The sequence below is a fragment of the Mytilus californianus genome, unplaced genomic scaffold (assembly GCF_021869535.1).
Source record: "Mytilus californianus isolate M0D057914Y unplaced genomic scaffold, xbMytCali1.0.p SCAF_7, whole genome shotgun sequence".
Classification (NCBI taxonomy): domain Eukaryota; kingdom Metazoa; phylum Mollusca; class Bivalvia; order Mytilida; family Mytilidae; genus Mytilus; species Mytilus californianus.
Window position 1 is genome coordinate 27,195,530 of NW_026262723.1, and position 27,878 is coordinate 27,223,407.

At 32.6% G+C, this 27,878-nt stretch overlaps 2 protein-coding genes across 2 annotated transcripts; both read left to right on the top strand.

Annotated features, from left to right (window-relative positions):
• The first annotated feature begins 3,754 nt into the window (after window positions 1-3,754).
• On the top strand, window positions 3,755-13,933 carry LOC127709228 (fibrinogen C domain-containing protein 1-like). The gene is made up of 5 exons (XM_052214635.1): window positions 3,755-3,820; window positions 4,599-4,741; window positions 5,397-5,493; window positions 6,604-6,768; window positions 13,612-13,933. Exons 1-5 carry the CDS (start codon window positions 3,778-3,780, stop codon window positions 13,869-13,871), a joined length of 708 nt encoding a protein of 235 aa, XP_052070595.1. The 5' UTR covers window positions 3,755-3,777; the 3' UTR covers window positions 13,872-13,933.
• Window positions 13,934-21,209: 7,276 nt separating this feature from the next.
• On the top strand, window positions 21,210-22,448 carry LOC127709227 (uncharacterized). Its single transcript, XM_052214634.1, has 2 exons — window positions 21,210-21,494; window positions 21,831-22,448. The coding sequence occupies exons 1-2, from the start codon at window positions 21,221-21,223 to the stop codon at window positions 22,379-22,381; spliced, it is 825 nt and encodes a 274-aa protein (XP_052070594.1). The 5' UTR covers window positions 21,210-21,220; the 3' UTR covers window positions 22,382-22,448.
• The last annotated feature ends 5,430 nt before the right edge of the window (window positions 22,449-27,878 follow it).

The following is a 27,878-nucleotide window of genomic DNA, read 5'->3' on the forward strand; positions in this document are numbered from 1 at the left end:
GCTTCAAAAACTCTTGACTATCTTCAATGACTTTTTTATCAGAGTTTGCAATGGCATCATACTGTTTTTCTAAGAATCAGTCTATTGATCTATTTTTTTATGAAGTTGCGATGTTAAAATATTCGTTGATCGAGTAGGCTACTTGTCAGTTGAGAGTAATTTTGAATGAAATATATAGATAAAAATTCATAGAAATTTTTGATTTTCATGTATTCATATTGTTTTGGCAAATACTATTTCGAAATCTAGTCTAGCAAAACGGTTTAGCACTACACAAAGGTCAACGATAGAGCCAAAGGTTATTTAATTTCAGTTCAGTTCATCGTTGTCTTTTAGAAAAAATTGGAAAGAATAAATGGATTGGAAAAATAAACGATTAAATTTATCTCTTAGCATGACAAAAATAATAAAGGAACGTTAATAATTTTCAAGTATTTCAGTTCTGAATGCTGAAACTATATATTTTAATGAAATTAAAGATAAACTGTCCGTAGATAAGTAATTTGTATTAAACTCAGTCCGTTGAGAATTTGTAACCTTCAAACTATCATAAGTATAATATACATTTTTTTAGTAGTGTTGCAATTCATATAATCAACTAATTTTAAAGGAAATAAGATTGTTGTTGACCAATCAAGGTCCATCAATGGTCATATACACAAAATATAACACATTCACAATACATCTGACGTCTTCTTGTATGCAAATACAGAAGTGTGAAAAATTTGGCAGAACGAATAAATCTGTTTTACTAAACATGCTAAAGCGATTATAATAATTGTATAATTTAATCCGTACATTTCTTAGTAAAATTGTTATAAATATATTTCGCCTCTGAGTTAAGTTTTAGGTCTGTTTCTTTTCCGTGTGCACTTTAGACAAGTGTTTTGTACTTTTCATCAGTAACTTGTCATGTCTTTTTAAGACTGTAAATGTAAAACCCCATTTACATTTTTCCTCATGTTATAAGGTATTAAATCAACAAATATAAACAGCTGTGAATTATTATTTTAAAAGTAAATTATTTGTTAACGTCAATGACATTTCTATCTTTTGTCGTCTGCATGTATACAGAATCATATACCAGATATCTTTGGTGAGTTATTCTTTTTTATCCGATCACATTTCCTACCGAAACCAAGCCAAGCGTATGTGTTGTTCGTCGTTCTCTTCTTTGAACATCTATTTTCTTGGAGGGGTCGGTTGTTAGTGGTTGCTGTAATCAATACTTCTCATTTATGTATTATTGAAAGTTTCATTGAAAGCTAAAATGTTTAAAGATCATTGAAAAACGTTATATTTGTTTTTATCAGTCGACTGCTTTTTTTTTGTCAACTTGCAAAAAAATATCTATAAAAAGTTAATTTAAAATGCATTTGTTTTTATATAAAGTCTACAGTTCTTTAAGTCTACAAGTGGTGTTAGGGCGAAAAAGTAAAAATACAACTACACTACATATGGCGTCCACGGGAATACAAATACAGCAATGTACGTATACTTTGCAGAAATATATAAGCATGCCTATTAAAATTGTCTTACCATTTGTACAAACGACTGTACTCGGTTTGGTAGTATGAATATACTACCAAGATAACCATTGAAGTTATAAACTCATGGAAACATAGGTTGTACAGTTCTTAAATGTTATTGACATACCTGGGTAAGTGTACCTTACAAATCTAATCCTGAAAAATCTGAAAATGCTCCGAGGACTTAATATTATACATCGTATCAATATAAACATCAATTAATTCATTTTTTGTATTATTTAGTTTAACGTAAAACAGTATAATCGAATGAACGTTTTAAAATTATAAAGGAATGAGTAAATTATCCTGTGCAACAATTAAACATTATGTATCCAATCGTACCTATTGATGGTCACGTGTTCATTGGTGGAAATATAATACTGACTCATTCTTGTTATTTGTACTGGTTATTCATAGAACGTTGGAGATACAGTTGTCAATTATTAGTTATTATAGATAAGTGTTTAAATTTAAATCATAAACAACGAAGATGGCTTCCCCTCAAATAGAGTTAGAATCGCATGAACAACTCAACAGAGCTGAAGACCAGCATACCTACGAAGACATGACAAGGGACCACGAAGACAAAAGTACGGACCAGAAAGACAATAATATTGTCCATGAAGTTAATATATCATGGCAGCAATGGACTACAATATTAATGATGACACTTATAGTATCTATAATGTCAGCTTGTACAGTCTTTACTGTTTGTTATTTCACGTTGTTTGGTAAGTCAAAATAAATGCAAACTTAATCTTTGTGCATGTTCATGCTGGTCAAATGATACATTAAAAGCTTACTAGTAACAGCATAAACGATACCGATGTTTTTACACCAGATGTGTATTTCGACAATCAATGTCTCTTCGGTGGACTCAGTAAATATATCAAGTTATGTCCAACAATAAGGAATGTATTCTTTAAACCGTTATCTGGTACCAAAATATAATTCATATTAACGGATTTGTGTATTTGGAAAAATTGCATGATGGTATTTAGATGTTTCGTTATTTTTTTTATATTTTTTGGAGGATTGATATAAATATAATTGTGTTTCTAAAAAATCAGTTAAGCTTTTCAAAATAAAACCGACAACACAGTATTGGTTTGTGTTACTAAATCTATAAATTTCTGTTTTGATTTTTGTGTTGTATTGTTTGTCTTCTCGTCTTCCTTCTCATGAGGCAATAGTGCTCAACTTTCAATGCCGACACTTATTGCATGCGATAAAGTTAATATAAAATTAAGACGACAATAGTCTACTGATGTTCAAATCTTGTCAATCAAATAAAAAGAAAAAAACTATCAATATATATGTATATATATTTTTTTCTATTTATTTTTTTTTTCGGGGGGGGGTATACTCTGTATTTATAAGGGTTTTGTCTTTCTATTTTTCGACTCATCGTTTTTCTCCTTCTTTCTGGTATATTCTCCTTTCTTTTTTTTTGTCTATCAATATTCGAATGAATCACCAATTCTAAATACAAACAATTTATTTCAGCTAAACCTTTTTTTCTTTAGTTGGGATGTCTATATTGATAAGGGGTTTGTCTTTCTGTTTTCGGCAATAGTTTTTGTCCTACTCTTTCTTCTTTTCTCCCGTCTTTTTTGTCTTGCTATATTCAAATCAATCACCAATTTTGAAAACGAGCACACATTCAAATGGACCATTTGAATTGTCTTTCAAGACGCTATGGTTAATTAATATTCATCTGACAAAAAAGGATGTCTGCTGGCTTAGTATTTACTGCAACTTATTTTAGTTTTATTTGTGTGGTATATGATTTTGTGGAAGTCAAACAGATATCATTTTAATTTAATTTTGTCTTCTAGTGGATAGTTGTCTCATTGAATATTATACCACATATTTTAATTTTCTTTTGAAATTGATTTACATTTTTGTAAGATCTCTAGTGATTTTACTTTATTAAACATGTTAAACGCTTTATTAATTTTGATCTCTCGTTCATTTTGCTATGAGGATGTCTTTTGTTTTATTTATTTGTTTTAACTACTTTATTTTATTTTTATTTATATAATTTGGGGGGGGGGGGGAGGTATATGAGGTATATATGGGTCTTTTCTGAATGTCTTTGACATATGATTGCTGATTGTTCTACCATATGTGTACCTCTCTCTGGTTTTGTCTAAAAATATTTGAATCACAATTTCTAAAGTTCCCTATAATTGCAGCTGAACTTGGAGTGAAACTTGATCATGTTGAAAAGAGTTATACATTTCTGATGACGAAACAAAACACTCTGGATGATTTGATCACTGCCATAGGTTAGTATTTTTGAGATTTATTTTAATACACATTCAACTTAAATGAAAAGATAACGTACAACTGTCAACTGGTCACTTTAGGTAAAATATCCGACCATTGCAAGCGGTCATGTTATGGCTGCTTCATATGAATAGATATCTTTTAATACCCCAATTGATGTTGAGGTTGGTAAATATTTTATATCTTTTATTCATTTAGCATTGATATTCTTTACCGAACGAAATTATCAGGCCTGGTATAAATGATGTCGAACACTTGTCTAAATCAAACTTCTATCATGTAAAATAATACGAGTTTAAATTTTTAACAAAAGCTGATTTCAACAACTGTGAATTACTAATTTGCCAAACAAGTAGAAACAGACCTTCCACGACGACTTGGGTCCTCAACAGAAAAAACAATTCGGGACTTTCAGGAAACCATGGACCGTCTATTGTGCCTACGACGGTTAATTTTGTGTCTATTGTTTGATTTTAGAACCTGTCTTTTTTGGCGACTATCTGTATATGTATTTTGTGTTTTTCAACAATGATTTCGATCTTTTTGTCATTGCCGCTTGTGTTTTCTATTTAGAAGAACGTATTAGTGATAGGCAATAGTGTACAAAAAGAGAATTATTAAAGCAATAAAGAAGAGTTCAATTAGGACGGGAAATTTTATTTTGTCACAAAAACTACCACTTGGTATTCATTGCAAGTGATTTTTAATCACTGTAATCTTTTACATGATATGTACATATGTTAATATTCTGGTTATCTTTTATTGAAAAACTAAAAGGTGTAGAACTTTTTCGACCAAGAGACTGTGGGGACATAGTTTCAATAAAAGGAAACGGAATTTACACAATATTTTCCAACTCATCCAGCAGCAGTGGTTATGAAGTATATTGTGATTTTGAAACAGACAACGGAAATTGGACGGTAAATGCTACTCCATCAGTTATTTATTAACTGTTGTTGATAACGTTACTCTATACATTTTAAGTCGTATATATACAGTAGTATTGATTTGCTTTCATGGATGAGTATATATCTGAATACTTTGTCATGAACAGGATTTACAATTCGATTCATTCTGTCTAGTTTCGAACGCACCAAATGCGTTAAGTGTTATTTTCTTTATTTGCCGGTTCGATTCTGTGCGGTCGGACTGTTAGTTGCCGAGGGTATCGTTAGCACTTTAGTCAGAGGTTAATCAGTGACATGATTCGAATACATCAATTCGTCAAATTTCGCGTTGATGAATTTGACGATTGTAAAGCAACTTATGCACTAACATCTTTTTGTCTAGTGAAAATGTACTACAATACATACTTGGCTTTCAAAGTTGAGTTCTGAGCGTCTAGGTTGGAGGTAACTACTGATAAACGCTTCGGACACACAAAATTCAAAAAGAACAATTTTGTTACTCTATCAAGATTGCTGAAAAATCAGAACAACTGAAGAAATTGTACAATATTTAGCATTTTGCATTCATGAAATAGTATCTACCTTAATGCTATATGTATTATGCATTTATAATAATTTAAAAACATTCAAGCTATTGATATTTTATTTTGTAGTTTATAATTGTCAGGTTTTTCAGAGGAGAATAAACGGGACGACAGACTTTTACAAAGGATGGGAGGAATATGAAAATGGATTTGGGAATTTAGAGGCGGAATTTTGGCTCGGTAATTTGTTTTGTTTTGTATTATATTAGAGGAGCATTTAGGATAATTCATGCGATTGCATGCTTGATTGATTGATTAATTTGTTTAACGTCACTTTCAGCATAATTGTGCTATTTCATGGCTGTCTACTTTTATTGGTGGAGGAAGCCGTAGTGACCGGAGAGAACCCTCAACCTTCAGTAGAAAAAAATGACAGTCCTAGTCAATTAGGATTGCAGTCGAGCACACCTATAGCGTGTTGGTTTTGTACGCGTAACCTCAGTGTTTATAAGCTAGTGATATAGTAGTTAGACTACTATGACCACTCGGCTACCGATTCCTTAGGTTATCAAAGTTATATTATAGACAAACAACAATAACAACTTATATCCAGATAGTCCGACTTTGTACGGGTACAAATAACAGAGGGGTTAAACCAATATATAGACACCTCTGTAAGACGCATATTCTATTTTTACCTCATGATGTCTTCTGATTTTTGTGCCGTTGGATTGCTGTCCTTAAATTAATACTTCCCATGCCTTATTTTGATGTTGATGAACGGTTTTCAAATGATTTGACAAAAAAAAAACACGCAAAGAGTTCCGCGGAACCCAGTGTCTCTACTGTGCTTCTTGCTGTCGGTGTAAAAGTTTAATGTTGACTACCAAAAGCTAACTCCATATATATGTTCAATACGAAAGGAGGTGAAAACAATTCTTCGGCTGATACTTCTTGATCATAAACATGCTTCTGTCCTAGTTTCGTTATAATCCAAGGAGGATAGACAAAGTTAATATTGATATCCAACCAATTAATCTTAGACTGTATGTGAATGTCTACAGCAACGAACTTACAATAAGCACTATACTAAAAAATCTGGGGAAAATGTGTTGTCATAGATACTCTCCTTTGATAACAATTAAGCTTCATTCCAAGTTTGGAAAAATTCCATGAAGACTAGACAAGGCAAGTGATGTCAAAATTAAAATTTGATAGCTAATTGTACCCAACTGTTGACAACGTCGAAAACAGAATGTATTGAAGCTTTGTCTGGCCTTCGTGACTTTCGTCTTTTCGCGAGGCAAAAAAACAACACATATAATTTAAGATGTTTACAACCATTTTCAGGTAATCAGAAAATCAATGAATTAACGTCGAACGGACTACATGAACTAAGGGTAGATCTTACCGATTTTGAAGGCAACACAGAATACGCTAAATATTCCACGTTCTCTGTCGGTAATTTGTCTACCCAATACAAACTTGAAGTTGATGAATATAGTGGGGATCTCGGTAAGTAAACGTTTAAGTCATACTGTTCAGTATGAGCATATCTGGCCCGAGAACACAGTTATTTCGTAGTGCATTTCTTTTAGACAATAAATTCAAATTAAACAAATCGCACCTGCTCTATCTCAAAAAGATTTTTACAGTGTAGTGTACTACTATTGGGACAAATAATATCAAAATTATAGAAAAAAAACCAATTTAAAGTTTTGGAATATTTTTATTATGAATTATTCTTCTATATATATTAAATGTACTTTAAATGGAAAGAAATGTTACAAAAAGCATACCAAATGAGTATAAAATTGTCTTAAGCCATTTAAGACTGAACAGTATTACGAGTCAATTTAGCATGTTTAGGCCGTAACACATATTTACATATTAAAATGCATACAGAAGCTATTAGAAATGGAAATTAGTTACTTTTTTTCATTTCTATGCTAAGATGTCATGAAACAAGAAGTCTAATTGCAAAAGGACTCTTGCATTCAACTTTTTTTGCAGACAGTATGGTCTGATAAAATTGAGAATGGAAATGGAGAATATGTCAAAGAGACAACAACCCAACCAAAGAGCAGACAACAGCCGAAGGCCACCAATGGGTCTTTAACGCAGCGAGAAAATCCCGCACCCGGAGGTGGTCCTCAGCTGGCCCCTGATTAAAATTGTGTACTAGTTCAGTGAAGATGGACGTCACACTAAACTCCAAAACATATAAATGAACTAAAATTAAAAAAAAACATACAAGACTTACAAAGGCCAGAGGCTCCTGACTTGGGACAGGCGCAAACATGCGGCAGTGTTAAAAATGTTTTGTGAGATCTCAACCCTCCCCCTATACCTCTAGCCAATGTAGAATAAAGAAACACATAGCAATACGCACAGTAAAACTCAGTTTAAAAAAAGTCCGAGTCCGATGTCAGAATAGGTAACAAAAGAAACTAAGCAAAATCACAATGATATATAAATGAACAAAGGACTACTAGCAGTTACTGACATGCCAGCTCCAGACCTCAATTAAACTGATTGAAAGATTATGTCTTCATCATATGAAAATCAAGTACAACCCTTCCCGTTAGGGGTTTAGTATCACACCATCATAAAATATATGAGAAGAACATAACCCGTATCATGCCAACAACTGGTTTTAGAATAAATGTGTTTATTTCCGATGCAAAGACCCTATGAGTGAATAAATATTAATATCAAAATATGCAATTATTTAATGACTTGACAACAGTATCGTAACTATAACCTTTCCGAATAAGTCTGTTTAAAGGTTTGGTAAGCTTTTGAGGTGAATGCCGACATTTTTGTGGCTTGTAAAGAATATTACCATAAAATATTGGATGTGAAATACCTGAACGTATAAGATGTCTGCATCTTGATTTATACTTACGAATGATGTTCTTGTACCGATGATAAAATTTAGTAAATGTTTTGACTAGTTTGTGATATCAAAAACCCTGGTGTAATATTTTTTTTAGTAATACAGAGATTTCTTTCGTTGAAATCAAATACGTTGTTACATACACGAGAGAATCGAACAAGTTGAGATATATAAACACCATAAGATGGCGACAAGGGAACGTCACCATCTAAAAATGGATAATTAACAATAGGAAATGAAAAATCATCTCTGTTATCATAAAGTTTAGTATTAAGCTTCCCGTTAAAGATATAGATATCAAGATCCAGAAAAGGTCACAGTTTTTTTTCACTTTTCAATGGAAAACTAGCATGTAGTGTTAGTCTCAATTGACATATATTTGAACCACATACTATCCTACAGAAGAAAATAAAGGTAGTATATGAAATGGATAAGGTGCACAGATAATTGCCAAGTGCTTATTTTACAGATTTAGTGAAATATTTATGATGGACCACAAATTTTATGTACAAAGCTTTTCACATTTCACATACATCAAACAGGCCGTTCGACCAGGGCCTAAATACAAAACACTTTGCACATTTTTTTTCTGAGATAACCTACTTTTCTCTATATTCAGAGTTCACAAATGGTTAATAGAATTTGAATTAATCATAGAAACACAAATATCAAAGCATAAAAAAAAGCTGTCAGATAGAAAGTCAGCATGTCTTTTAGGCTTAACAATAGAAACTGCTTTAAAATGCTTATTTTAGCAGTATGATGTCAAAATGGGACATTTTAACAGAATTTATTTCATATAAAGATGTAAATCCTGTACTTTTATTGAGTTTGACAAATTGAAACCAACAAATCATTCAGGGAAGTTGCCAAAATTACAGAATCTACATTTCCTATATTCATCTCTTAGGCCCGAGAACACAGTTATTTCGTCATGCATTTCTTTTAGACAATAAGTTCAAATTAAAAAAATCGCACCTGCTCTATCTCAAAAAAGATTTTTACAGTATAGTGTACTACTATTCTATTTGGACAAGTGTTTGGCCTTTTTTAACTGGACCAAATCACTACTTAACATAAATATTCAGCTACCATATTTTTTAACACATAATTTCATCCCCTTACTTAATATTTCATGCATAAACTATAAAGAAATAAATTTGGAAAGTGTATGAATCAAATTTGCAAATTATACACTATCCACACAATGGACTATATTTGTAGACAACGAAAATCTAAGGACGATAACTGTGTCCTCGGAACATTTGCTATTTTGTGGTTCTCGAGAAAAAAAAATGTTTGTTTCGCGTTGATTTTTTCGTTTGAATTGTTTCACATTTTGTCATGTCAGAACCTGTAATAACTGACTACAGGCTATCGGGTTTGCTAATAATGTTGTAGGCCGTATAGTTACCTATAGTTGCTGTAATCACCTTTATTTTGACTCTGTATATAAGGGGACGACCACTTGATATTCTGAAGAGGGGGTGCAGAATTGTGAAAATTAATAGTCTGACCTGGTTACAATGTAGGACTTAAAAATGAATGACATCGCCCAAACAGAATGAAAATGGATATTTCACCCAATACAATGCAGTAAATAAAGGTGTACAAAAGTAAAAAGTAATGTTTGCACGTCAAAACCGTACAAAGTTGAAAATTAATTTCCCTCGGAAAAAAATCCTCCTTCCCCTCAGTTTTCTCATTGGCAATCATACTGTCACGAAATAGAAGTTCCTTCGTAATACAAGTTCCAAATGGAAAAAATATTCTGGAATATTATTTCCACTGGAATACATGTTACAGTATATGTTCCTAACGGAATTAATGGTATAGAACATTTGTTCCAACAGGAACAGATATTATGACTTTGTTTATAACAAAGTTTCCATTGGAACTTCTGTTAGGCGGAACAAATATACGTTGACAATACCACTTCTCCTTGTTTTATATATGTCTTTCAAAGAAACAATGCAACAAATTGAAATATATAAGTATACCATAATCGAAGGACAAAGGTTATTCTGATCCATGAAAGTTATTACATTAAGTGCACTATGTAAAAAAAAACGACAATCACGAATGACAGACGTGTACGGATAGATAATAAACTATATATGCTAATTTCACATTATTTTATATATGACCTTGGCATAAAGATACTAGTATACAGACGTTCATAATGGACTAACAAATTCTTTTCATCGATATGGATTTTTCATCTAGAAATAGACTTTAGGACATTCAACAGTAGTGGAAAAGGCTAAAGAGGTACACAAATATGCTTCCAATGCCACCCACACGGGAAACCTCCTTCATGGGCCATTTGGAATTGAATATTTCAATATTTAACTGGACCTTCAAATGGATTTCATCTCGTTGACTTTTTAATGCTTTACATGAATTAGATTGATTTTGAAAATATTGCTTACGTCCCGGGGACACTGTTGTCATGGACAATTGTGGCTTTCACCACAGTAGATTTGCCGAAAATACCCTTATATTAATTTTGGGACACCGTCATAAAGATTTATCATATCAAGCTCTATATCACACAGACTTGAATACATGTGAAGTATGTTTTAAAGTAATGAGACTATTTGCATAGTCATATGAATTACGCACGTGAATTGACTGAGATGGCTATATGTGACGGTCTAGAACAAGTTACGCGTCGAAGTCTATTTCTATATTTCGTGGATATGGTTATTTGTAAAAAGACTTGCTGTACTTAGTATATTATACATATTCTTATAATCAATTCAATTAAATTTGTACATGTCATTCTCTTGTGAAATGTAAATTGTTTTAGGGGGGGGGCGATGGTACAGAGATCTATTGAAAGTATAATAGGGAAAAGGAACTTCATATGATTGCTTATTTATGAATCTGAAATAAGGTGAATATTACTTTGCCCCCAACCAGTTAGATAAAATAAAATTTAGTCAGAGGCTATTTAAAACATAACAATGACTTGTCAACTCATTGACGAGTTTATACGGCCAAGCCAACTAATTATCTGGTATTCGAAGCGTTACTAAATAGTTTTCTTAAGAAATCATTTGGGTACAAAGGACATTAATAGACAATCAAGTAATGGAGAAGACAGTCTAGCAGACTACAAACAAGGCTAGTGGTGAGATTTGTCATAACATCCCAACTCCTTTGTTCTAACAGGGGTGATCTGAGTCGGATCACCCCTTAGCACATATTTACAACTTCTCGTCCAATCAAATTGCTTGAATTTGCCTTCTAATTTTCATATAACATACTTTTTCCGTGTACTAAGTAACTACGCATGAATGACCACAAGGGTAAGATTTCATTGTATCGTAATCAATAAAATTAAAACAAAAATTGCCACTGGCTATTTTGAAATAAAATGCTGTGTTCCAAATTAAATTAAATAGTTTGTAATTCGTTTTCACATTGATTTTTAAATATCCTATCAAAATCTTATTAAAATCTCTAAAAAAAAATTGACAATTGCAATTTCCTTTCATTTAAATAAAGAGTAATAGATATGGTTCTTTATACCTTGATTAGAGTACAACGTTATCTTAAAATTGTAATAATTTATCATCCATGCAATGATTTGGTACACAAAAAAAGTGTGTACTATGAAACATTGTGAAGTGAAATTAAGGTAACTTGGTGATGATTTTTTTTTAAAAATTGAAAACAACACGTTGAATAATTTCATGCGTCCGAAGCGCTTTTCTGGATTTACCTTCATCAGGAACGCTCAATGCCGAACATTTCAAATCCGAGGGATGTATAAGTAACTTTCGCGGGGAAATTGATCTATTTTGTCATGAATTGATAGATTGATTATTGGTTGCTGAACGTCTAGTGGCAACTATTTCATGCATGTCATAAGTTGAAAAACCGTGGTAATGTCTGAAGAGAAAGTGCCACCTATATATATACATATTCTGATAAATCTTTTAGTTTTTACTTTGAAAAAAAAGCCAAAAAACACAAAACCTATAATCTCTGATCTATTGTTAGTTGCTTTTTAATGCAAGCCCCTCGCTCTAAATTTCATAGTATATACCTTTTCATAGACTAACCTAGACTACCAGATCACCCTACCTTGAGTTTCTTTGTTCTGCATGCTTTCTTTTGATCTGTAACATTTTGGCGGGATTGTCGAACACACAATAAAACTTAAAAATATTCAAGCGGAATAAAGACTACCTTTCAAAATTATGTAGCAAAAATTCCCTTAATTTCCAGAGTCTAAGCGGGGAATCGAACTCAAGACCTTTAGCATTCATACCCCTACACCTGGACGACTGGATACAAACTAACTGTTAATTTAACATATTTAAACGTTGTATCCGGGGCTCATAAAGGGTATATACTATATAGTAATATATAAAATATATTCTAATTAATATATGGCATTCTGAAATAGATATTATGGAGCGTAAATTTTTTTTCATATAGTCTAGAAGAGCTGGGATGTAAAATAGTTATCCCACTCGGACTTGGTGTGTCATTCTTAACTGTATTTGGCAAAACCGTTCGGAAGTTTTGTCCTCAGTGCTCTTTAAATTTGTACTTTATTTGGCCATTTTAACCTTTTAGAATCGAGCGTCACTGATTTTTCTTTTGTAGACGACACGCGTGTCTTGCGAACAAAGATTTAATCTTATTATACTCGAATGATATCAACATTTAAAACAACTATTAGTACATCCAATTAAAATGTAATTTATCGTTTAACACATCTATTGACAATATGTACATCATTTTCATGTTTTACATCTTAATTTACTATCTGATAACTTCCAGAAAATTTATACCTTAAATGTTTTTTGTGTTTGTTTCTGAGATGTCAATCATGGCTTATAGATTTGTTTTTATAAGGGGAATACATATACTGTTTATAACACATATCGTATATAAGGAGGTATAATACCTAAACCGTAGACTTATCAATGTGCATTTCCTGAGATCAAAACGTCACTATATTTTGAGTAATTTTAATGCATTTGTGATAAGGTTATACATTTTTTTCAAATGTATAATATAAATAAAGAATTGAAAATATGCACAGTTTGTAAAAGATTCTGGGTTAAATTGGCACTTTAAAAGTTGTTTAAAGTGGTATGATTTTTTTTACCCCCACCTCAAAAAAAAAAGTTGTAATAACCAATAAAAGTAACGTGTAACGTTATTATTGAATATATATTTCAATTCTTTTGAATAGGAGATAATTTGCAGTATAATAATGGGGGAGTTTTACTACAAAGGACAGGGATAACGACCGTTGGCCATATAGTTTGTAATAGATTCAGGGTTAAATTTCTACTTTGAAAAGTATTTAAAGTAGTGGTATGATTTTTTGGACCCCCCACAAATTTTTAAAAAAAATTGAAAAATGTAATAAAACCAATAAAAATAGTGTGTAATGATATTATTGAATACATATTGCAATTTTTTTTTAATAGGAGACAGTTTGGGGTATAATAATGGGATGAGTTTTAGTACAAAGGACAGGGATAACGATATTGGTTCGTCACGGAACTGTGCAAATGAAAAGAATGGAGCCTGGTGGTATCGTCGTTGTACCCTTGTCAATCTAAACGGACGATATGTTGAAAGTGGACAGATTGACGAGAAGGGTATTACTTGGTACTATTGGAAGTCATCATCCTATTCAATGAAATCATCTGTTATGATGTTTAGAAAAGTGTATCCACCAGGATAAAGATAAAAATGTTTTATTTCGACAATTTGAGTATTTTAATTCTTTAATAATTTTTTGTTATATTTCGTTCATTTCATACGTTTGCCTAGTTCAATTTAGTTCTGTTTATAAATAGCATTGTGAGTAGCCTAATCTTGATTTGCTTGTCCTGAATATGCATGACATATTTTATACTGATTTGTAGGTAAACAAAGATAAATTAATCTTATATGGACTTTTTTTCAAATATCAATCTACGAAAAGTAATCTCCTTTAGACATTCATATTAAATTGATCACGATAAATAAAGGCAACAGTAGTATACCGCTGTTCGAAACTCATAAATCGATAGAGATAAAAACAAATCCGGGTTACAAACTAAAACTGAGGGAAACGCATCAAATATAAGAGGAGAACAACGACACAACAAAAACACAACATTAAAATGTAACACACACAGAAACAAACTATAATATAACAATGGCCATTTTCCTGACTTGGTACAGGACATTTTAAGAAAAAAATGGTAAGTTGAACCTGGTTTTGTGGCATTCCAAATCTCCCGCTTTTATGGCAACGTCAAACACACCACCAAAACGACAACATCACATGACAGGACCACAATACAAATAAATTGAAGAACATATAGGACAAAGAAACACACGAATAATAGCTAACAAAGGGTACTAGGCTTAAAATTCAATACGCCAGGCGTGCGTCTCGTCCACACAAGACCAACCAGTGACGCTCAGATGAAAAACGTTTGAAAGCCAAAACAAGTACAAAGCTGAAGAGCACCGAGGACCAGAACTTCCAAAAAGTTGCGCCTAACACGGCCAGGGTTTTCTGCCTGGGACAAGAACATCCTTATTATTTAGAATAATTTATAATTTTGCAAACAGTAAATTTTATAAAATGACTATATAATAGATATACATGATAAAACCGAAGTGGGGACTAACTACAGAATAAAAACGGATACATTACATAAAACAACTTAATCCAACACATAGAAATACACAGCCGAGTTAGCCAAAGCCTCAACGCACAAAGTGACGTCACATTTGAAATTCTAAAAAAAAACAACACACAAAGTGACGTCACATTTGAATTTGTAAAAATATTTCCCAAAAATAAGATAGGATTAGGATTGATTCAAAATTAGATTTGTAATACTGACATTACATTTATTAATAACAATGAAAATTACAATACTTATTAATATCAAAATGTGGTAGTAATTAGATAATTAATTGTATTATCTAGCTATGTCGGTGTTTCTTCTGAATCAAACTGTAAACCAAATATATCGTATAAATTTCGTTGAACCAAACTAAAATCTAAAAAACGAAGGGGGTGATTAATTATCTTTACCATAACACACGAATATAACAGAAAAGACGTTAAGACATTTGGCAAAATCCGACGAGAATAACAAATATAACATCAAAATTAAATACATGAATTTGGGATAGAAAAGTACCGTGACACTTCTTATAGCAATGCGGTTTCACACTCAGCAAAACAGTCACAATCGGGAATAAGTCACGTTCGGTAATTAAAAGATCAGACGACGTAACGACAAACCACAATCTAACACGTGGTTAAAATGTCCTTAGTTAGTTTGGAGTGTCATTTTTAATCTGTCCTCCTCATAACTTTGTTGGAGCAGTTTCTGCGTAAGGAGCACACTCATGTATATGAAGTCCTTATAGTGTGAACAAGCACGAGAATAACGTATCAATTGAGATATGTTACTAAACTAAATGTATACACATTTGGAAATGTCACTAAATTGAAAATGCATTTCAACTGCTACCTACCGATAAGTTTATATAGTCGGCTTCTGCTGATTTTCAAACTATCATAAAGTAATGGATGTTAACTTTTTTACATTATTTTATAGATAACTTTCTGAAAAAATAATTTTCTAAGGTGAAATTATTTTCGATAGTTTTAAATAACAGTACTTTACTGTCTAGGTCAATAGATTTTCTAAAAAGTAGTTAAAATTTATGATTTTCAACAGAAGAAACAAATGTTTAAAACACAAAGTAATGAACAAGTAAAATTGGTTGGTTTCTTTTTGGGCAGTCATTAGAAATAAGGGCAGGAGGCGTAACAGTTTAATTTGAAACGAACATTTTGTATGTCTATGTCGAATGTATGTATATATATTTATTGTTTTTGTATCATTGCATTTGTTTGTTATATGTATATGCCACTGGTCCTTTATTGGGCGTATTTTGTGTTTACTAAAATTGTTCGCTTTTTTCGACTTATCACTGACTGTTTTTGTGTGAAGAGCAACACTTCGGGTGCACTACTTGACAAAACATATTACCTAAGTTTTCAGCAGATCCTGTCTTTATCCCATGTCTATGTTGGATTCGTTTGCTATTTTTATCCCTATAAAAAAAAGTGTTTGTATAAGTGGTATACCTTTCGGATTTTTGCACCAATCGACGATGGATTGGGGTTGGCTCATTTATCTCTGCCCGTACTTGCACCAATCAATCCATAATAATTTCGGTTACACTTTATCTCAGCAACTATATATCATAACTTGATATATGTATTTTTATTCTGTTTTATTTTAGTTTTCCCTTGTCTTTTTCTATGCACTCAAAGGGGACTGGGGATTAGAGATATGGTCACTTTGGTCTTCTTCCTATCGGCAGTAAAAACAACTTGCCAACGTTGGGCTTTCCATTTGACTGTTCGAAACATACGAGTACGGAACCACGTCCAGTCAGATTGCGATTATTAAATACGTTGCCTCTTGTAGAGAGAGTGTCAAGCTCTATGCACGTCGGAAACCCTTTAACATGTTGTTGGGGGTCCGTAGGTACACGTCACCTGTTGCAAGGCAAAGTTGCTGACCCTATCCAATAAAACCTCATTTCCCAGTTGCAATCCAAATTTCCCCAATCTTCATTCAGGACGACCTGTATTAAAACACCTACTTATTGAATTTTTATTAACTTTTTCTCGTTCTGAACATGCATGAAATATTTGTCACTGGACATTAAGATACCAACAATTAATCACCAATTTATGTCTATGATTCGACTTCTTTTACAACCAGTTTGGTCAATAATGCAATTTTAACTTCCTTGGTTAGTACTCAAGCACTGTTTAATTGCACGGATAATTTTTGAAGGTATAACGGGTCATCTATAAGCTCGATACATGTGTAGTATTTATCGAGGTGCTTACACTTACCTTTAAGTACCATGAGTTTTGCTTGTACAAATAAGGAGAAATGGTATAATGGCCAATGAGACAACTATCTACTAGTGTGATGGCCAATGAGACAATTATCCACTAGTGAGATGGCCAATGAGACAACTATCTACTAGTGAGAGTTCAAATGACGTCAGTTTATATATATGGTATGTATATGATAACTTATCTAAGAAATCAAACGTAGAAAAATATACAACGCGTGACCGAATAACACATTAATTCACGGTTTCATTTTGTGATGCCATAATATTTGATAACTTTTCAATTCATTTGATGGGCTACATTTCTTCGCCGAAAACTCATATCTTTAAAATATCTTAATAAAGATATATGGAACGCCACAGCTGTCTTATGTGGAACTCTGATATTACGTTATGTTGTTCTATTATTACTTGATGATAGTTTGTCTTTACATAATATGGTTTTGACATTACGTAATGATGTTTTGATATAACTCAATATGGAATAGTTATTACATAATGATATTTCGATATTGCATGATATGGTTTTGTATTGACTTGATATAGTTTTGTCATTACTTAATATGGTTCTGTCATTACTCGATGTGGTTTCACCATTATTTGGTGTGGTTATGTCATAAGGCAATGTGGTTTTAACATTTACTTGATGTGTATGTGACATAACGTAATGTAGTTTGTTTCATTACATGATGTGGTTTTGTTATATCGTAATAATGATTTGTCAATTCTTTATATGGCTTTAACATTACGTAGTGATGTTTCAAAATTTGACGATTTTACACTTCATAATGTGTTTGTTTCAGTATTTGATGTGGTCGTGTCATACTTTGATGTGGTTATCCCATTACGACTACGAGATAAAACCACGTGACCAGTTTGGAAAAAAAAATATGTTCTATTTTTAGACCGATTTCCATATGTCGTTTGTGTAATGCGCTTTGGATGAGTACCGCTATTCATTAAGTTAAAGTTCAAATTAAAGTTAAAGTTGTTGTTCATAGTTATTTGGTATGAAAAAGGGGAACGACAGACAAAATTATGAAAAAAAAGTATTAGAACATTTACAGTAATTCGGACATAAGGGGGATATCCCAAAACCACTTGCCGGTTCGTCCGTCTGTCTGTCCGGCGTAAACATGTCGCACCGTAACTTGAGAACGACTTATCCAAATTTCATGAAACCTAACATAGTTGTTTCTAATGATGGTCAAACGATCTGTATACTTTTTGGTGAAAATAAGATTAAAACTTTTTGAGTTACGGGACTTACAATGTAGTAACTAAAACAGGTGTGTGTATTTTTTTCACATGTCGCGCGGTATCTCAAAAACAATTTATGATTATTGCTTAAAACTTTACACACTTCTTAGTTATATTAATCTAAAGATCTGTATACTTTTTGGTTTTGATTCAAAATTTTATTTAAGAGATATTGATTTTTTGTTTTTTTTTAAAAGGGGGGGTTTCACATGTCGCGCCGTATCTCAAAAACAATTTATGATTATTGCTTAAAATCTTACACACTTCTTAGTTATATTAATCTTAAGATCTGTATACTTTTTGGAATTGATTCAAAATTTTATTTTAGAGATATTTAGTTTTTTTTTTAAAAAAAGGGGGGGGGGGGTTCGCATGTCGCGCCGTATGTCAGAAACTATTTATGATTATTGCATAAAAATTCACACACAAGACGACGGGCGTATCATCTGCTCATGGGGCAGTTGTTTATTCGTAGATTGTTTAGCTATAAACTAGACCATTAGTTTTCTCGTTTGAATTGTTTCACATTTTCACGTGGTGGTCTTTTGTAGCCGACTATACGGTGTATTGAAGGCTGTACGGTTGCCTATGATTGCTTGCATCCACTGCATTTAAACTATGGTGGATAAATTTCTCATTGGCAATCACACCACATCTAACTTTATTTCAATTTCTATGTTGTGTTTTGTATGCTGTAAAATTGTTTATCTTTTGTACGCATACCTACCCCTGAACCCTCTTTTCGGAAGCTCGAGCAAAAGCCCTTGATCCACGATAAAAAAAATAGAACTCATATTAGATAACTCGAATTTCAACTCTTAATCTTAATCTAAATGAGACTCAAATAAGGGTTTACCTCGAACTCTACGCCAAAAGGTGACTCAAACTTAAAGTTGAAGTCCAATTGTAATTCGGAACTCTATCTTTAAATGTGACTCAAACTCGAAGTTCGACTCGAAATTTGGTATGTGGTTGAGAGTTGTCTCATTGGCAATCATACCACATTTCTTTATTTCTATATAAGGTTTTTTTAATGCATTTAATATTACCGAATTAAACTGTTTTGACATGATAAATTTGTAAATCTCCATGAATTGTTATAAAACTTGTATAGGAGTTATTCTTCAAGATCAAGATAAAAGCATCTACAGAAAAACATGTTTTCCTCCGTTAAGTGTACCGGTTAATGTACAGTCAGTCAACATTTAATTTACGCTTTTACACTGGCAGCAGAATTACCCGGCGAGACACAGGGTTGATAAGAATCTTTAATTTATTTATTAATTTACAGCTTCCATTTGAGAACTAAGGAAAAAACGGCAGGACCAAATGGTTTGGGATATGTCCGAGTTACTGTTAATTTTTTCGTACTTTTTTTCTTATTTTTGTCTGTCGTTCCTTTTTTTTCATAACAAATAACTATGAACAACAACTTTAACTTAACTTAATGGATAGCGGTACTCATCCAAAGCGCATTACACAAAAGACATATGGAAATCGGTCTAAAAATAGAGCATATTTTTTCCAAAATGGTCACGTGGTTTTACCTCGTAGTAGTAATGGGATAATCACATCAAAGAATGACATGACCACATCAAATACTGAAACAAACACATCATGTAGTGTAAAATCGTCAAATTTTGAAACATCATTACGTAATGTTAAAGCCATATAAAGAATTGGCAAATCATCATTACGAAATAACAAAACCACATCATGTAATGAAACAACTACATTACGTCAAGTCACATACACATCAAGTAATGTTAAAACCACAATGCCTAATGACACAACCACATTAAATAATGGTGAAACCACATCGAGTAATGACAAAACCATATTAAGTAATGACAAAACTATATCAAGTCAATACGAAACCATATCATGTAATATCGAAATATCATTAGGTACTGACTTTTCCATATTGAGTTATATCAAAACATCATTACGTAATGTCAAAATCATATTATGTAAGTTATAGTTACCAAATTAAAAAGTGTTGGGTATGTGTAGATACACCATAGGAGGGACTAAATTTCACGAGAAAGCTTTGCTTTCGAGTGAAATTTAGTCCATCCTGTGGTGTATCTACACATACCCAATCAAATTTTTAATTTGGTAAATGACATGTGTCAAAGTTCATTAGACGTCACAATTAACTGATATCACGTGATGAAAAGTGCCTTTCCCGCTGAATTATCAGTTTGCGCGTTTCAGTCGTCTGAAATGGCTGCAAAAATGGAGACCTGTGACATTGACTTTTTGAATGTAATTCCTGAATGGGACAACAGTATAGACGATCTAACATTATCACAAACATGCAAAGATGCTGAAAATGAAAATACTGCTTTCGAAAAGCTGGAGGATTTAACTCTTTCTCAGGCTTTGGACCAATATGAAGTGGATTTTGAAATGGATGACTTGCCAGATTTTGAACTTACGCAGGTTCCCCTTACGGCGGATAATATTATTGACGAATTGGAAAAGGCTGTTACTGTGAATTGTAACGAGAATTCACGCTATTCTTTTGTGGAAGATATTGATATTGATAAATTAGTTAAGTCAACTGAAAGCAGAAATACACGGAAAAATACTACTTGGAGTGTCGCCACATTTAACGACTGGAGAGTTGCGCGAATGAAAAGTAATTATTGTGCCATTCCAGAACTTTTACAGTTTACCGCCAATGATGTAAATCAGTGGCTTAGCAAGTTTGTAATAGAGACCAGAAGAAAAGATGGTAAGCCGTATCCCCCAAAGACATTATATCTTTTATGCGTTGGCATACTGAGATTTCACCGAGAGAATAGTGTGCATATGAACTTTTTGGACGAAAAAGACTGTGTATTTTATTATTTCAGACGTTCTTTAAGCGCACGCATGACCGAACTCACAAAACAGGGTATAGGCACCACTACTAAACAGGCAGAGGCGATAAGCGAGGAAACAGAAAGCACTCTCTGGGAAAAGGGTTTGCTTGGGAATACCAGTTCTAAAGCTATAATGAATACCATGTTTTTCTATAACAGTAAACTTTTTGGACTCAGAGGTGTAGATGAGCATTGGAATCTGTCCGTGGACCAGTTCGAACTGGGAAAGGATCAGACGGGTGCCTATATATTATTCAAGGGCAGAGCCAACAAAACGTACAAAGGTCAGTTTAATTTTTCTTACATTTTTTTAGTATTTTCTTTTCTTGTGACAGTGAACTTGTGTATTTTAATTCGTTCTTTTGTGTAATTTGGTCACAATACTTGTCAGACTGACGATTTTCAGAAAATCCGGGTGTCTTCGTTGAGGTCCGCGCTACAACAGGTGCTTCATTTATGCTAATTCATTGTAAAAACGGGTACATTATATCTTGCGTAGCGTGTATGCTTATTACATTTTACCCAATCCAGGCGATATAAAACTGTTTCATATTTCATTAATTAGTTTTGTTCAGTGTATGATTTAAATGTCACTCAATGTCAATACTTCATTTTTTCAGGTGGACTCAATCAGCGGAACTTAAGTGCCAAAAACTTAAAACACTATCTACAAAATCCAGTACTTTTTAAGATATATGAACAATATTTGAATATTGTACGTGATTTAAATGGAACAGCCGTTTACAGGAGACCGCTAGATAAAGGAAGTATTAAGTTTGGTGAACAGTCGGTAGGGGTCAACAAATTGTCTAATATCATGAAAACCATGTGTGCAGAAGCCGGAATAGATGGGTATTTCACTAACCACTCTGGTAAAAGGACATGTGCCACGACATTATACCAGGCAGGAGTCCCAGAACAAGAAATCATGAACAGAACAGGCCATAGGTCAGTGGAGAGTGTTAGAAAATATAAAAGGGCTTCCAATGAGATGTTAAAGGATATCTCAAATATCCTTGAACCGAGCGAAAGCATTTGCAAGAAAATTAAACATGAAGACAGCACAGAAATTCAGAATCGCACAGAAAATCGTGAACCATCAAAAAGTGCTGCAGGAGGCGTTGGAAGTTTGTTCACTGGGTGTGTGTTCAATTTTAATAGTGGAAGTTAAATATATTTGTGATTATTTCAGTATTTCATAATTTGTGGATTATGTGGTGTCTTTTATTCAAAGGAATATATGCATTTTGGAATTCAATCCTTTTTTGTAGTGAAATGTTTGCATAATGGAATTTTATGCATTTTTTTTGTAGTGAAATTACCAGTGTGCCATTCTCGACGATCAGAGGATTTATATATGTGGCTTCTAGTTTCACATTTTTAAAAAAATAACACAGTTATTAAAATTTATTGTTGTATTTATTTTAAGAAAAAGAAAGGATATGGGGTATTTGCCAATGAGACAACTACCCAACACTATAGTTTTAGCAAAAATTTAGAGTTGAAAAATATTACAGGAAAGAAAATGTTACATTGTAGGTTCTGGCTAAAAGTGTGAGGTATCTAACATACGCCACATGACCATTTTCAATCTTCTGGTAAACCAATCAGAGGGTTGATATGGAACTGTGGTGTATGTGTAGATACCCTCACACTTTTTCAATGGAAAATTAAACAAACTATGGTACATAGACAAACTATCATCAAGTAATAACAGAACAACATAACGTAATACCAGATTTCCACATAAGACAACTGTGGCGTTCCATAAAGATAACATGTTTGTCACATTTTGGTCAGTAACCACTTTTCGTACATTACTGGTATATGTATAAGTATAATCAATGAACAACAGTTCATAGTACGTCTTATTTGCCTTTTATAATGGTGTTATCTTAAGGCCTTTTCTAGATGCCTCTTAATATCTTCTTTAGACAAAAAAGAAGATGTTGCGTGATAGCCAATGAAATAAATCTCAACCAGATACCAAATCCCCAAGATAAACCCACAGTACGACCATCAATAATGAGCAAAATCTGTACCACATGACAGGTCAAAGGTCCCAACATGACAAAATGTAAGATCATTCGAACGAGAAAAACAACGGGCTGATGTATGTACAAAATATGACTTAACGAAAAACCAATGTGATATAAAGCAACAAATGACAGCTGCTGAATTTGTTGCTTCTGACTTAAGCTTTGAACAGGCATATGCAGAATGAGGCGGGGTTCATCATGTATCCAAACTCCAAACCCTCCCATTATCAGGGATAGTGGTGTAACAGCTCATCATAAGGACAAACTGCATAAAAGGACTTGACTCATCAAACCGATTTGTAGCACAAATAAACAACTGGCAAATAGACTTGAGACACACAGTACCGATCTGAGAGCACTCGCAGTTACTGCCAACAAATCATGAATTGGGGACAAAATATCAATTAGTACACATCCAATGGATTACGTGTAAAGACGGAGTTCGGTATTTGTGTTTGTTTTGTTTTTGTTTTTTTTCTTTTAGCTTGTCTATACGAAAATAAACACTACACATTTATACTGCCACTAGAAATTATGATGCATTAGTATATCGAACTTATTATAAAATAAAGGATACTACAGATAAAGTTACGTCTGCCTCATATCTTAACTTAATTCTAGAAACTGACCAAGAGAGTCGGTTGAGAACAACACTGTACGACAAAAAAGGGAATGGTCTTGATATCTGTATTCTGAATTAAATGAGGTCAATTTTTCAATTTCTCAAATTTTTTGTTTGTCAATTTTCTTTTCTTTTTATTTAAACATTACACCTGTTACAGGCTTTTACATTATATCGTCCTAAGTCTAGAGGGTAATCGATTTAAAAGTGACAATCAAAGATGACATTTAGTAATCGAATAAGAAATACCATAAATATATAACTTAAAACATTTGTGTTACTAGTTGTTATTGGCTTTTGCATTTACATTTAATAACTGCTAGTACTCTCAGATCTTTACTTAGTGTCTTTTCTGTTGTGGGATGTATTGCTAGGCTGCCACGTTCTGTCTGTGTTTTCGTTAGACTGTCCCAGATCAGGATGAGGGTTTTGCGCAGACTAGTTTAAACCTGCCCCATTCTATATGTGCCTGTTCCAAGTCAGGAGCCTGTAATTGAGTGGTTGTTTTTTTATGCTGTTTCTAATATATGTTTTTCGTTTATCGTTTTGCATAGTTTGTTCTTGGTTTGTGCCGTTACACCACTGTCCCAGTTTAGGTAGAGGGTTTTGCGCCTTCAAACTAATTTAACCCGCCACATTCTATATGTGCCTGTCCCAAGTCAGGAGCCTGTAGTTCGGTGGTTGTTGTTGGTTCATGTCTGCCATATTTGTTTTTCGTAAATTGTTTCGTTATAGATTAGGCTGTAAGTTTTCTTAATTGAATTGTTTCCTATTTTTCATGTCGGGGCCTTTTATAGCCGACTATACGGTATGGGTTTTGCTTATTGTTGAAGGCCACACTGTTGCCTATAATTGCTTACATCCACTTCATTTAAACTTTGGTGAATAGTTGTCTCATTGGCAATCATACCACATCTCCTTATTTTTATAATAATGGGGTGCTAAAATATAACGAATAGAGAATAAAGAGCAAAAAATATAAAGAATAGAGAAAAATGACATAAATAATTAAAGAATGCAGAAATGAATGACCCTCATTCAGACCCTTTTTTATGAGGTTCCTCATTCTACTATAAAGAATTGTTCGTGTTTTGAAAGCCTTCAATATTTTATCTATTTTGTTTAATGATTTATGCAATAAAACATATGTTAACATTCATTATAAAACAAGTATCCATAAAGGCATGGCAGATGGATATATGATAATGTTTATAATGTAATAAATATGTACATGTATGGTAACGTGAATCATTTCCGTGTCTTTTAAAAATAAAAATAAAATCGAAAGCGCTTATTGAAGGACGGAAAACCTTTTTTTTTATATAGGTACATGTATGATAACATGATATACATGTACATTGTATCTTGTTACCTTGTGTGGTGAGAGATCAAATCAGCACATGGATATTTTGTAGGACATTGCAACCACATTTTACGTATATACTGAACAAGATATGGCTTTTACAGAAACTACGCTGATTTTAAAAATACCATTGAAATTTATTATTTTATCAAATATGTACATGTTATCTGGATGTTGATATGCAGATATAGAAAAATATCAGCCCGCGAGCCAGAATATGAAGATAAATGTCGAGTGAGCGTAGCGAACGAGCCATTTAGCTTCATATTCTGTCGAGGGGCTGATATTTTTCAATATCTATACAATCCACATTCAGATAACATTTTTATCATCTTTCAAAGCAATGTTTTTTATCAAAATTTCCTTTTTCAATAATTTCGCGGGAATTGTTATTACCAGAGCGTCTCTGTTATTACTAGGCAACACACGTCATCAAAATATTAAACCGCGGATACACATTGTGGCCAAAATACGCAGGGTAAAATATTCCCATTAACCAGAGGAAGAAAAATGTTTCGTGTACATGATAATGCATATATGAGAGTATAATATTTGAAGATGATACAAAAAGAAAGGAAATATTAAAGATTATATTGGAAGATCGTAGTATTTCATATCACCAGAAGAAGAAAATTTCTACTCGCTGACTGCTGAACAGCATACGCTTCATAAAAAAAATTCCAGAAACGCATCAAAATGCTGTTTGTTTTCAAGACTAAAAGTACACATATATATTTAAGTAGTCGTAATTCGTAAAGGAGAAGTTAATTTGAGAAAGACAGATGTTGGTAAATTGTCCTTCTTGTATGTAAATAGTTATTATTTAAAATGAAATGTTTAATCTAGAGTGTATAATATATGTGCATTTAATTAATCAATTTTTATTATAAGTTTTACTGTGAATTTAAATGTTTTTAATAATTTAAACTGCCACCCCCGCATTTTTTGGGTCATTTTTTCTTCAACTGAAACGACTCTGTTTCCTCCAAAAAGTCATATCAAATGAAACCAAAGCATGCTGTACCTTTTTCCTATAGGATATACATTTAAAAGAGATAATAATCAAAGTATTCTCAATGTAAATTCTTCATAATTTAAAATAAAAGGAAATTGGTTTGCAATCCTTGTATGATTAAACTAAATATAACAATAAATTTTGTCTCATTGATTCCTTATGATGCAAGTTCTACTGAATGGACTCAAATTATAAAAAATAAACCAATGGCTTTAAATGGTTTATAATCATGAACTTGCGCATATAATAAATAAGAACGAGAAAGATTCGATTTCATATTTTCCTTCTTCGATTTAAACAAAATAAATAACTATGCATATTAAAAGTACTTCATAGCAGTTTCTGATTGCTAAGTCAACAATTATGTTTTGGATCACCTTTTGCAGGATTCCTTGATTCATCACAAAAAAAAATGATATTCCCAACAATGAATGTGTTTTGTTTTAGTCATCTTAAGGTGGTGCACAGACAGTATAAAATTTCCTTACCTTAGGTTTTAGTTAACGTCAAACATTTTACTTAAATAGAATAATTAATCCAGTCAAATTTACTACAGTTGAACTCGCCATTGCTTTTTTAAACAAACACACTAAATGACACTTAATATGTGTACATTCTGTTCGGATGCATGTTGACATTGATGTGTAAAACCAAAAAACTACAATGTCAAAAAATGTCTTTCTTTTGGAATTTAGTTAAAACGGGGTTTCATAAGGGGTGACTACGGAAGCCCATTAGTATCATACGTAGTTTTATTTTTAAGTCGTTATAACGACTTAGCTAGCATGTTATATCTAATCTCGATATAACATGCTAGCTAAGTCGTTATAACGACTTACTTAACTCGTTATAACGACTTTAATTTTTTTAAGTCGTTATAACCACTTAGCTAACTCGTTATAACCACTAAGCTAACTTGTTATAACAACTTAGCTTATTCGTTTTAATGACTTTAATTTTTAACTCGTTATAACCACATAGCTAACTCGTTATAACCACTTAGCTAACTCGTTATAACCACTTAGCTAACTCGTTATAACCACTAAGCTAACTCGTTATAACCACTAAGCTAACTCGTTATAACCACTTAGCAAACTCGTTATAACCACTTAGCTAACTCCTAATAACCACTTAGATAACTCGTTATATCCACTTAGCTAACTCGTTATAACCACTTAGCTAACTCGTTTTAATGACTGTAATTTTTAAGTCGTTATAATCACTTAGCTAACTCGTTATAACCACTAAGCTTACTCGTTATAACCACTAAGCTTACTCGTTATAACCACTTAGCTTACTCGTTATAACCACTAAGCTAACTCGTTATAACCACTTAGCTAACTCGTTATAACCACTTAGCTAACTCGTTATAACCACTTAGCTAACTCGTTATAACCACTTAGCTAACTCGTTATAACCACTTAGCTTACTCGTTATAACCACTTAGCTAACTCGTTATAACCACTTAGATAATTTGTTATAACGACTTTAATTTTTAAGTCGTTATTTCCACTTAGCTAACTCGTTATTACCACTTAGCTAACTCGTTATAACCACTTAGCTAACTCGTTATAACCAATTAGCTAACTCGTTATAACCACTTAGATAACTCGTTATAACCACTTAGCT

Excerpts from the sequence above, each read along its gene's own strand:
- LOC127709227 (XM_052214634.1), top strand. The coding sequence starts at position 21,221 with ATGACCGAACTCACAAAACAGGGTATAGGCACCACTACTAAACAGGCA. Across the intron at positions 21,495-21,830 it reads AGCCAACAAAACGTACAAAG|GTGGACTCAATCAGCGGAAC; the intron begins GTCAGTTTAATT and ends TCATTTTTTCAG.
- LOC127709228 (XM_052214635.1), top strand. The coding sequence starts at position 3,778 with ATGACGAAACAAAACACTCTGGATGATTTGATCACTGCCATAG. Across the intron at positions 3,821-4,598 it reads TGATTTGATCACTGCCATAG|GTGTAGAACTTTTTCGACCA; the intron begins GTTAGTATTTTT and ends AAAAACTAAAAG. Across the intron at positions 4,742-5,396 it reads CAGACAACGGAAATTGGACG|GTTTTTCAGAGGAGAATAAA; the intron begins GTAAATGCTACT and ends TATAATTGTCAG.